The sequence below is a fragment of the Apium graveolens genome, chromosome 3 (assembly GCF_009905375.1).
Source record: "Apium graveolens cultivar Ventura chromosome 3, ASM990537v1, whole genome shotgun sequence".
NCBI lineage: Eukaryota > Viridiplantae > Streptophyta > Magnoliopsida > Apiales > Apiaceae > Apium > Apium graveolens.
Genome location: NC_133649.1, coordinates 117,982,174 through 117,994,405, shown reverse-complemented (window position 1 = coordinate 117,994,405; position 12,232 = coordinate 117,982,174). Strand labels below are relative to the sequence as shown.

Here is a 12,232-nt window from a genome sequence, read left to right as displayed (position 1 = left end):
GAGTGATTCAAAGTGCCTCGGAAAGCTCTCGTGAAGGAGAACACATTCCAAGCGTCACTCGTTGCACACAAGCAACAACCAACCACTCAAGTGCGGCTCAAAATGACTCAACAATGTGGGGTGTAAAACCCACATTTTCTAACAATCCCCCACATGAGTGAGATTAATATTTCAGTAGCACACATCAGACAGACAGACATTGAGTTTGACCGGGTGATAGTTTCTTCGATCAGATATAGCATACGATAGGTACAGAATGCTCCTTGAACCGTCGCTCGAGTAAGCATACCGACTTTACTAGTAGACAGTAGACGTGCTTGTCCTTGAACTGTTCAACCGTTTGTGTAAACGATGATATACTTATCACAATATCTTTTCTGACTCATTCAGCTCTCATGGGTATGTCCATTTTGGCCATGGAACATCGTCCTGGTTCTGCAGGAGTTTCTAAAGAATTGTGCCTCACAATTCTTCTTTGAAGCGGCCCCACTTCTCTCCCACATAGGTGATCTTTATCTTATAGAGTAACCCGCGTTTACTCTACCGAATTTCATGTGTTCACTTCTGAACTTCATGTATTCATCAAAGATCATTAAAAGCTCAAAACTTAACCTCGTACCTTACGGGTCTCACTGTATCTCATCATAGGAACAGGCCTGGGGTTACCCCCACAGTGATTTGGTCATCATGATTTAGTTGTCCCATTGAACCAAGTTCTTGGGATCTCCAGTCAGCAAAGGTTGGGTGTCCACCATGATGCTGTTAAACAATAGCCTTAAGGCTCATCTCGCTCGATGATTTCTCAACTACTTCTCTTGATAACTCTTTGGTTAGCGGATCCGCGATATTATCCTTTGACGATATATAGTCAATGGTAATAATTCCGGTTGAGATTAATTGTCTAATGGAACTATGTCGTCGTTGTATATGACAGGACTTTCCATTATACATCATGCTTTGTGCTCTGCCAATAGCGGATTGATTATCACAATGTATCCCTATTGCAGTCACATGATTTTGCCATCATGGAATATCCTCCAGAAACTGGCGTAGATATTCAGCTTTTTCAGCGCATTTATCTAGTTCCACGAACTCAGCTTCCATCGTCGAATGAGTTATCACCCTTTGCTTGGAGGATTTCCATGATACTGCCGCCCCGGCTACTGTAAATACGTAGCCACTCGTAGAATTTAGTGCCTTCTTGCTAGATATCCAGTTCACGTCAATATATCCCTCTAATACTGCTAGATATCTGCCATAGTGCAGTCCATAGTCTCGAGTTCCCCTCAAATACCTCAGTACTCTTTTGATTGCTTTCCATTGACCAGCTCCCGGATTACTAGTAAATCTACTCAACATGCTAATTGAGTATGCAATGTCTGGTCTTGTACAACTCATAAGGTACATCAGACTTCCGATTATTCTCGAGTATTCCACTTGGGAGACTCTTACACCTTTATTCTTGGATAAATGTAAAGTCATATCCACAGGTCTCCTAGCTTTGTACAAGTCATCCTTAAGAAAATTTTCTAGGATCTTGTCAACTTAATGAGGTTGACTTAGTGCGAGACCCTCTGATGTTATACAAATTTGAATTCCTAGAATAAAATTTGCTAGTCCCATGTCTTTCATGTTGAATCTTGATTTCAACATGTCCTTAGTAGATTTGATCACTTTATTATTTCTTCCGGCAATAAGTAGATCATCTACATACAATGTCATCATGACTTAACCGCTGTCATTTTCCTTGACATAGCTTTTCTCGTTTTCCTTGTAATAGACACAACTATCACATTCATTGATTTTGAAGCCATTTGCCAGCACGATCTCATCAAATTTTTCATGCCATTTCATAGGCACTTGTTTTAGACCATATAGTGATTTCACTAATTTACAAACTTTTCTCTCTTGTTCAGGGATAACAAACCCTTCAGGTTGTTCCATATAGATTTCCTCATCTATATCCCCATTTAGAAAAGCTGTTTCACATCCATTTGATGTATTGTTAGATTTTGCATTGCAGCGATAACAAACATCATCCTTATGGATGTTATTCTCATTACAGGAGAATATGTATCGAAGTTATCAAGGCCTTTCTGTTGCTTGTATCCTTTGATTACAATTTGATCTTATACTTATCGATAGTGCCATCGATTTTTAACTTTTTCTTGAACACCCACTTACTACCTAATGGTTTACAATCGGTTGGAAAATTTACTAATTCCCAAGTATGATTCTGCATAATCGAATCAACTTTGTTCTTGATGGCCTCTTTCCACATAGGCCCATCCGGTGAGGTAAACGCTTTCTTATAGGTTTTCAGATCACCTTCTTCGAGCAAATAGGTCATAAAATCAGACCCATATGATTTCTCCGTTCGTTATCTTTTGCTCCTTCTCACAACCCCCACATTTCTGTTTTCACTCTCTTCACTCTCATTATTATCATCTGTAGACTCATGAGTTCGTTTAGATGTCTTAGGTTGTTCATTTCTTGGATTACATGGAAACGTTATCTCAAAGAATGAGGCATTCCTTGATTCCATAATGGTATTCTTTTAAATATCAGGAATCTTAGATTCATGAACAAAAAACCGATCTGCAGTGCTATGTGGAGGATATCCGATGAAGATACAATCCACAGTCTTTGGACCAATCTTCACCTTTTTAGGTATAGGGATTAGTACCTTTGCAAGGCACCCCCACACTTTCAAGTGTTGATAACTTGGTTTCTTTTTCTTCCATAATTCATAAGGACTTACATCCTTATTCCTGCGCATCGTAATATTTAAGATATTATTTGCGCTTAAGATGTCTTCCCCCCCACATCGATTGCGGAAGTTGAGAGCTTAACAATATCGTATTAATCATCTCTTTAAGAGTGCGAATCTTCCTCTCAGCCACACTATTTGACTGAGGGGAGTATGGTGCAGTGACCTCATGGATTATACTATGTTGTGAACAGAATTCCCCAAAGAGTTCAACATATTCACCTCCACTTTCACTTCGTATTGTTTTGATTTTCTCAGATTGTTGTGTCTCAACTTCTTTCTTATAGATTTTAAATTTATCTATAGCTTCGTCTTTGCTTTTCAGCAAATATACATAGCAGTATTTTGTACAGTCATCTATGAATGTAATAAAATACTTATTTCCTCCTCTTGTTGGAACAAATTTTAAATCACATATATCGCTATGTATTAGGTCTAGCACTTTGGTGTTTCTTTCCACACGTTTAAATGATGATCTCGTTAATTTTACCTCAACACAAGTATGACACTTATATTTTAAATCAATTATTAATTTTGGTATGTATTCTTTTATACTTAACCTTCATAAAGTGTCGTAATTAAAATGTCCTAATCTAGCATGCCATAAATTAGGAGACTCAAGCAAGTAAGCAGAAGAATTCTTCATTTCATTATCGTCCTTAATGGACATAATATTGAGCTTAAAAAGCCCATCGGTTATATAACCCTTACCTACAAACATACCACTCTTAGATAAAACAACTTTATCTGACTCTTTACAATGCAAAAGCCATACTTATTCAACATAGAACCAGACACAAGGTTCTTGCGAATATCAGGCATAAAAAGTACATTCTTCAAAGTCAGATTCTTTCCAGAGGTCATCTTCAGAATCACCGTGCCTTCTCCTTCAATCATAGAAGTTGCAGAGTTCCTTATTTAGAGCTTCTCACCAACATTAGAAACTTTGAGGCTAGAGAAAATTGCCTTGTACGAGCAAACATGCCTTGTAGATCCAGTATCAATCGACCATTCCCTTGGATTTGAGCCAACGAGGTTTACTTCAGAGATGGTAACACATAAGTCTATATCACCTATCTCCTTAGACACATTATCAATCATGATTGCTTCCTTCTTCTTGATGGGCTTCTTGGGCTTCTTGCAATCGGCATACCTATGCCCCATTTTATCACAGTTGAAGCACTTTTCTTGAAACTTTGACGGCTTCGAAATTCCTCCTTTGGGTGCCAGCTTTCCCCCTTTCCCAAAATTGTTCTTCTTGGGCTTGGAGCTCTGGTGTTCCACCATGTTTTCCTTTTAAGTGGAAACATTAGTTTTCCTCTCGGATCCTCTGTTGTCTTCTTCGATACAAAGTCTAACGATAAGATCCTCCATAGACATCTCCTTACGCTTGTGCTTAAGGTAGTTCTTGAAATCTTTCCAACCAGACGGCAACTTTTCAATCACAGTAGCAACTTAAGGACTCACTTATGACCATCCCCTCAACATGGATATCATGGATGATCACTTTTAGTTCTTGCACCTGACTGACCACAGTCTTAGAATCCGCCATCTTGTAATCAAGAAAGCGACCAACGATCCACTTCTTTGTCCCAGCGTCCTCTGTTTTATACTTATGGTCAAGTGATTCCCATAAGACCTTAGCTGATATTTTTGAGTAGTATATGTTATAGAATGAATCGTCCAAACAGTTTAGCACATAGTTCCGACAGATATAGTCGGCGTGCTTCCAGACATCCGCATCATACACAGTCTGCATATCACTCTCAGCAGTGAGCAATGGTACTTCCTCCTTGAGATATCCATCAATTTTTAGAGTGGTAAGATAGAACAACATCTTTTGTTATCATCGCTTGAAGTTCGATCCATTGAACTTCTCAGGTTTCTCAGCGTGTGCAACATGCACAGCAGGATGAGTAGGCGCAACAGGTGTGACAGTCGTAACAGGTGTCTGTACACCAGTATTTCATCCAAAAGGCACCTGGAATTGTCCAACAACAGTATGTCCCCAAGGCGTTCTTCCCCAAGGCACATGCCCCGAAGGCACATGTCCAACCGGCGGCTGACCCCCATCAGGTACCAGTACCTGTGTGTTTGGGTTTAGCGGCGGTTGGTGATCCCCATAAGATGTTAAAATCTGTGCGTTGGGATCAAACACATTGTTACCAGTCATATTGTTCACGTTCTTCATTAGTCTGTTAAACAAAAAACACGCAAGACAGATTTGTCAGTCACGGATTAAACAAAATAATAAGCTTTAAAAATGTTATCAACAATCTGTGTAAAAACAAATATAGGTATAGGTGTGTGCGTTCAAAACAATAATCGAATAATAGAAAAAAGAACGGAGATAGGAAGCATATGACGAAGGATAGAAAAATCCGAGTCCAGTGTGGAATTGTCTCCTTAAAAAATAAAAAATAGCACTAATTTATCTCCGAACCCAGGCCCAGGTAATAATTTATCTGAGCCCAGGCCCAGCGGAAAATAAAAAATAGCAAAACTAGTCCGGCGTTATTCGGGCTAATTTTCTGCTACATTCGTGTCCGCACGTCGCACACGCGGGCAAGCTCGAAGGCTTCACAAGTGTGGCGACCTCCAAACCTGGGTCAGAAGTTTGGGGTCCACAACACATACACAATATATAAACCTGTATATGAAATATTATTTGCAATGACCCTGCTTTATATAACCACGGATCGTAACAGGTTAAAGTATGAAAACAAGCCACAACCTTAACTTTTATTACAATGTACCAAATCCCAACTAATTTAACTTACAACTGATAATGAAATTATTCTTACAATCTTACTATCTCACTACCATAATAAGCTCCTGCTAGCTCGATCCAACTCAATCTGGAATCCTAGCTCGTACCCTGAACTGAGGAACCTCGCTATCAACCATACCCTTTTTAACTGTAGAATATATAAAAAGATTCGCAAGAGTGAGCTAACTAGCTCAGCAAGTCATAATAATGATAACTGAGGTTAAAAAATGTTTAAATGGTATGATTAAGAAGAATCAAGTTTCTTATTAAACAATCATTAGAATTGAATATTTATTTTAAATTTTTTTAAAACCAAGGTTAGACTGTTGATCAATCACGCACTAACCCCGAGCAAGGCACACGGATCTGCTCTATAAACTAGATCCAAGGCACACATTGGCCTAATTCGACCACGAATCTGGTCTGACCACAAATATGGTCCACATAAAGAAAAGTATCCAATTCTAAAGCAGTTTAGTGTGATAAACAATATAACTCAATAAAATAAGATCATAATCAACAGTAATAAAACATTTGCATAAGAGCATGGTGCAATTCATGGGTACCACGAGGGTATATCAAAGTAGGTATAAGAAATGACCTCCAGCCTCTAAGAGAATTAGGTAGTAGATGAACAATAATTTTTTTAAGTTTAGTTCTTTGATGTTACAAAGAATAGTTGAGGTATAAAAGTTTCTGTATGTTCAAACAATTATGTTCCAGTGTTTGGTGTTTGGTGGTTATATATTTGGAGAGTAGTATCATACTTGTGTGGTTTAGTATCTGGAAATCAACAAGGGATGGTTTACAAAGAATAAGGCTTACAGCTCAAAGATCAAATGATGTAATCCGGGTTCAAGGCTGTATGATTCAAAGTACTCACAATATAAGACAAAGCTATTTTGAATATTAACAATATGTCACAAGAGAATTTAGGAATATTTGCAATATATCTCAAGAAGGGTTTAGAAGTACTTTCCTTATCACAATTGATTCCAACTTCACTTGTACTTGTCTAATGACTTTATTCAACAACCATTTGTCTACTTTTCCTATGCCTCGCTTCTATTCACTGATCACTTGCTTTATTTTCTACACATCGATTCCATTTTCTCATCACCTGCTTCCCTTTTCTACGCCTTGCTTACTCTGCTAAGCATCATAAGTATCTATCAATATTCATCTCATATTATTCTAATCGTCACATGGACGTTATAAGGTTTCATCTACCCTTCGTTCCACCCAAATCCGATTTACGGATTGAAAGATACGATTAAAACAGTCATATAATATACACATACACATTTAACACATCAATCAGTTCACATATAACACATAACACGTAAGATGTTCGATGATAATGCTTTTCAAAGATAATTTGACGTTAAAAATGATTTTCTGGATATTTATACGAATTTTTAAACATTTTTTGGAATTTAAACGGGCCGTCGAATCACTTTAAAACAATAAACAGGATTCGATTGGCCGAACCTGGCTTTAAAATAATTTTATAATAATTATCGAGTCTTAAAAACAATTTAAAATAATATTTTAAAGGTCAAAACTATTTTTCAGGATTTTTAAATCAATTTTAAATAATTAAATCAAATTAAATAATCAATTAAAATTAATTAATAAATAATTAAACTAATTAATCAATTAATTTTTAAATTAATTGACTAATTGACTAATTAATTAAATATTAACTAAAATTTATTAACTAAGTAATTTAGATTTATTTTTGAATTAAAAATGATTTTCAGAATTAAAACAATAATTTTTGGAATTTTTAGAAATTAATTTTTTTTTTGAAAATAATTTATAAAAAGAAATCCGAATTTTGTAAGGATTCAAAACAGAAATCCAGAATTTAGGGGCTAAAGTGCAAAAACAGGGTTTCAGAAAATTTTTACAACAAAAATGGATCGAAACCGGGTCAAACTGGGTCACGAATCCGGGTCACCAAGAACAGAAACGGGTCGCGAAGAACCCAGTTTCTGGTGACCGAAAAATACTCCGATGAAGCCCGATTCCGACACAAACAGAACGGTTTGGCTTGATTCCAGTTTGGTTTCCATCCTAAATTCATTCAGGAATACATAACTGACATCCAAATTCACAGATCAAGCACATAACTCAGGTTTCGGCAAAAATCGAACCAACAGCCGGCGAAGGTCCGGTGAGCTTCGATTTGGTCAGTATTAGAATCGTTTGTTACTTTCATATATACAAATCGATTGCAATCTTCATCAGGAGCATAACCCAATCAACTGAATTAGCTAATAACCCCTAATTCAGAAACGCCTAATTCCAATCAAGAACATTCAAACTAATTATAAACCCTAATTTCTAATTCCGAAAATCAAACTCAAAATTAAACATGTTATTGAACTCCAAATCAAGAGTATAATATACCAAAATGATCAGGAAGACAAGCTCTACAACATGCTATCATCAAATCATACAAACAATCTCTCTAACAAAAATTCATAATTTAAATCAAATTAATTCGAAATTAATTAAAAATATAGGAGAATAACCTTTGATTCTGCACAAAAACCGGTTCTGGAATCTGATAGTATGTTTCAAGAGCTTCGTTTTGAGTACTCGAGCTTTCCAAACGGAAATCCGGTAACGCCTTGAAAAGTTGGTTTGATTCTTAGAAGGTTTTATGAATATAGGTATTTTCTCTGTAAAATTATATAATTACTGTCTGCAAATGATTTTCTGTACGAAATAAAATATGGTAAGGGCTATTTATATTTACGGAATATTGGTACCCTGTTGGATCATGCCGGATGTAAAATATTACGTTTATTTGTAAAAACAGATCCAAAACGGTACCGGTTTCAGGATAATTATCCAAATCTGTACAATTTGTACTACGGTCTTGGTCTTAGCGCCTGGTTACACGTATTACGAGGTGATAATTATAATAGTTTAATAAAAAGATCCCATTTATCCAAAATACGAGTTTTATTGATTTACCGAAACGAATTTTGTATCAAAAATTTTATGCCGGGACCCGCACTGGACAATCCGTACGCCAGATCGAAAAAGTCAAAACATGGAAAATGCTCGGAATATTGCAATTAGGTTAGGAAAGAGTTCTCGGAAGAGTTTCGGGTTATAAAAATGTAAAAACGGATGAGGTCGACTGGTTCCCGATTATACAAAATAGTTTATAAATACTCGGAAAAAGAATTTATTAAATCCATAAATTTTCTATAAAATCATAAATCAACATAAAAATTGATAGAAAAATACCACAATTATCTATACTTTATTTTGGACTTATAAAAATTAAAATACTCAAATTATATCATATTTACATATCCAAACTTGCTTATTATATAGAATAAGGAAACAGATATCACTTCACAGATAATTCACCAAAATTCATATAATAATCACATAATATTTATTTATTAACAAAAATAATTACACGTCATATCCCAGATATTACAGCAAGCCTCGGATTGCCCCTCGAAAGCCCACAATTTGCACCCCCCCCCCCCGGCGCCTGCGTAGGTGATGGAGCAACTCATAGAAAACATAAGTGAATACTACATATGTGTGTTGCTATATAAAGCTAAGGAAATCTCTTTTTCTTTCCAATGTGGGACTTAAGGTTTCATAACATATTTTCCACTCTTAAGGGACCATCTTTGGATAATCATATCTCACTCATCATGTAATCATTTTGAGTGATTCAAAGTGCCTCGAAAGCTCTCGTGAAGGAGAACACATTCCAAGCATCACTCGTTGCACACAAGCAACAATCAACCACTCAAGCGCGGCTCAAAATGACTCGACAATGTGGGGTGTAAAACCCACATTTTCTAACAGTATGTCTTCCCTCGGGGTCATCGCTCCCTCTCTGCAGAATCACTAGAAATATAAAATTACATCAACTGACATTTATGTTATACTAACTGCCCGTGTCTTTTTTTAAAGACAGAGACAACAATTTTTAAAGAAGTTTTTTTTCATTCACCTCATTCATTTTTACATCAAGTTAAAGTGTTAAACCCACAAAAAATATATGTAATTTTAGAACTATGTTACTCAAATCTGGTTAAAAGTGTTTGCCGTGAATACGTATTCAAGTGTAGGATGCGTCAATATTTTCAAAACTTTCAAAATTATGCTTGTTTTTAGCCTAAAATAAGTATTTAAGTCTGAGTTCATGTCCGAATGTCGAGTATCCGATATGGGTACTTGAAGTTAAAATGAAGATTTCGACTGACATATTTACATAAGCTTGCACTCTGACCTGTATGAGATATATTAGAGGACACTGCCTCATGTTGAATAGGCCGGGTGTAAAAGTTCCAGTCCATTGGTAAATGGATCCCTTATTACTTAATCGAAACAGATGATCAAGACTAAGAAAATAATTAACATAAGATCAAATCAACAAGTACATATACAAACATATCTTTGGAGGGTGCGGGGACGAGGATCCAAGCAAATAAACGAAAAAGAATGAAACAACAGAAAAGTGGAAATTACAGCACTGTGTGAAATTTGTATGATACAACTTTTGAAATCACTGGGTGATCATAATTGTGCATGACCATATAAAAGCTTGTTAGAAGAAAATGATTTTAGATCTTAATTTTTATTATATTCTTGATGTTAATTCTAAATTCTAATGATTGGAAGTTGTTCCATGATATGTGAACTTAAATTTTCATATATGGTTTTAAGAATTTTTTAAAGAAATCCATAGAGAAATAGAGTTGAAACTAGTACCTTGTAAAAGCTTGAAATGGAGAATGGGTCATTTGTCCGACATTGAAAATAAATAAAGTGAGGATTTTATTTATTTGTGATTTAATTTTTTAATTAGAATTAATTTATTAGTCGGGATGGGTTATTATTTCTATGGGACTTGGTCACTTTGTAAGTGGGCTGAGTTAGATTCAATGAATCTGGATACGTAACTAATAATATATACTCATAATTGAAAACATTAAAACTGATTTAATGTGTGGATTAAATACAAATGCTGTTACATTTTATTTAAATTCAAAATCAGCAGTTTTGATTTATGTGTATTAAATGAGCAATTTTGATATCTAATATTAAAGTCTATTAAAGTCTATTAAAGTCTATTAATGTCAGGGTAATTAGTTACACTTAGCCTCTACTATAAATAGAGGCCTAAGTTGTTGATGAAAAAACACCACACCTACATTCTCTTCTTCTCTGTACTTTCTCTTATCTCCCAAACACAATTCTGAGCTACTGATTTTTCCGGCGACTGAGGTGCTAGTCGGAGTTGGATTTGTTGTTGCTGTGAACATCAAGTCCGGAGTTATTTTATCCTGGAGGAGGCATTGCAAGCAACCCAACGCAACAGATAGGGCCAATTATCTCTTCATGAGCAATCAGGGCTTCGAGCAAGGCCTGGCGACTCAGCTGATAATTTTCTTGCTGCATTGTACTTGTTGGCTACCACTACTTTTTTTCTTGTTTATCACTGTGTTAAAGCTATGGTTACCTGTACGCTTTCGTTTATTTCTTTGTTCTTTAGTTACTGATATGCATGTTATTTACCAACATGTTTTATTTTGTTAATTATTTTCTTGGCCTTGGCTTGCTAAATACGTTATATAACTGCCTCTATGTTGCTGTAATAGTCAATATTTGGTTATATATTATTTAGCATAATGGTTAGCGAAACTTAGGTTCCCGTAGGTGGTGGTAGTTCTGGTGCATCTGCTGGGGTCATTGATCGGACCACTTATAGTTTTCCACAAGCCGTTGAATTAACTGGCTTACCGGAGATATTCAATGGTGGCATCGGCTTTTCTTGCTGGTAGAAAAGGATGAAATTGTGGTTGACTATAAAGGGTTTGTGGCCGGTTGTGGAGTATGAGAAACCGGTTGTAGATCAAGAAAAGGCTGACACTGTTAAGGCTTTTGTGAAGTGGGCTGAGAAGGATGGGGTGGCTAGGGCGGCCATTTTGGCTGCTCTAACCAACACTTTGTTTGATGTCTATTCTTCTGATGCCTACTCCGCAAAACTCTTATGGGAGAAGCTGGACCAGACACATAATACTGACTCACAAGGTCTGGAAAAGTATTATGTGGCTAGGTTCCTTGAATTCAAGCTGGTGGACAATAAGTCCATGACCGAGCAAGTGCATGAGTTCGAGATGATAGTGCATGCTTTAAAGGAGTCTGGAATGGACCTCCTTGAGAAGTTCAAGGTTATAAGCATGATTGAAAAGCTCCCGAAGTCTTGGGAAAAGTTCTCTCTCTCCCTGAAAAGACAGAAAGGAGAGATGACCTGGACCAACCTTATGCTAGACATCTCGGTCCAAGAACAAGACAAGTCCAAATAGGGACATGTGATGCCAACTGAGCACGGTACCTCGAAGGTAAACATAGCAACTATAGGACAGAAAAGGAAGGATGTTGCTAAGAAAGTTAATAGTAATAAACCTAAGAATGACAAGGACAAGGTCAAGAAACCCAAGGCAAATAAACCATGTTGGTCTTGTGGGCAGGTTGGGCACTGGAGTAAGGACTGCCCTACAAAGAAAGCGAAGAAAACCGAGGTGGTAGCGCAAGCGAATGTTGTGCTTGGAACCACAAGTGTGCCCGTAGAGAACATGGTTGTTGGTGAGGCTACAAATTCTGAAACCGACGTTGACCGGTATGTATCCTACAACCCTGTA

At 36.5% G+C, this 12,232-nt stretch overlaps 1 protein-coding gene across 1 annotated transcript; it reads right to left on the bottom strand.

Moving 5' to 3' along the window:
• Positions 1 to 1,023: 1,023 nt before the first annotated feature.
• On the bottom strand, positions 1,024 to 1,359 carry LOC141714542 (secreted RxLR effector protein 161-like). Its single transcript, XM_074518056.1, has one exon. The coding sequence runs from the start codon at positions 1,357 to 1,359 to the stop codon at positions 1,024 to 1,026; it is 336 nt and encodes a 111-aa protein (XP_074374157.1).
• Between the last annotated feature and the right edge of the window lie 10,873 nt (positions 1,360 to 12,232).

Coding starts and splice junctions, on each gene's coding strand:
- LOC141714542 (XM_074518056.1), bottom strand. CDS start 1,359: ATGTTGAGTAGATTTACTAGTAATCCGGGAGCTGGTCAATGGAAAGCA.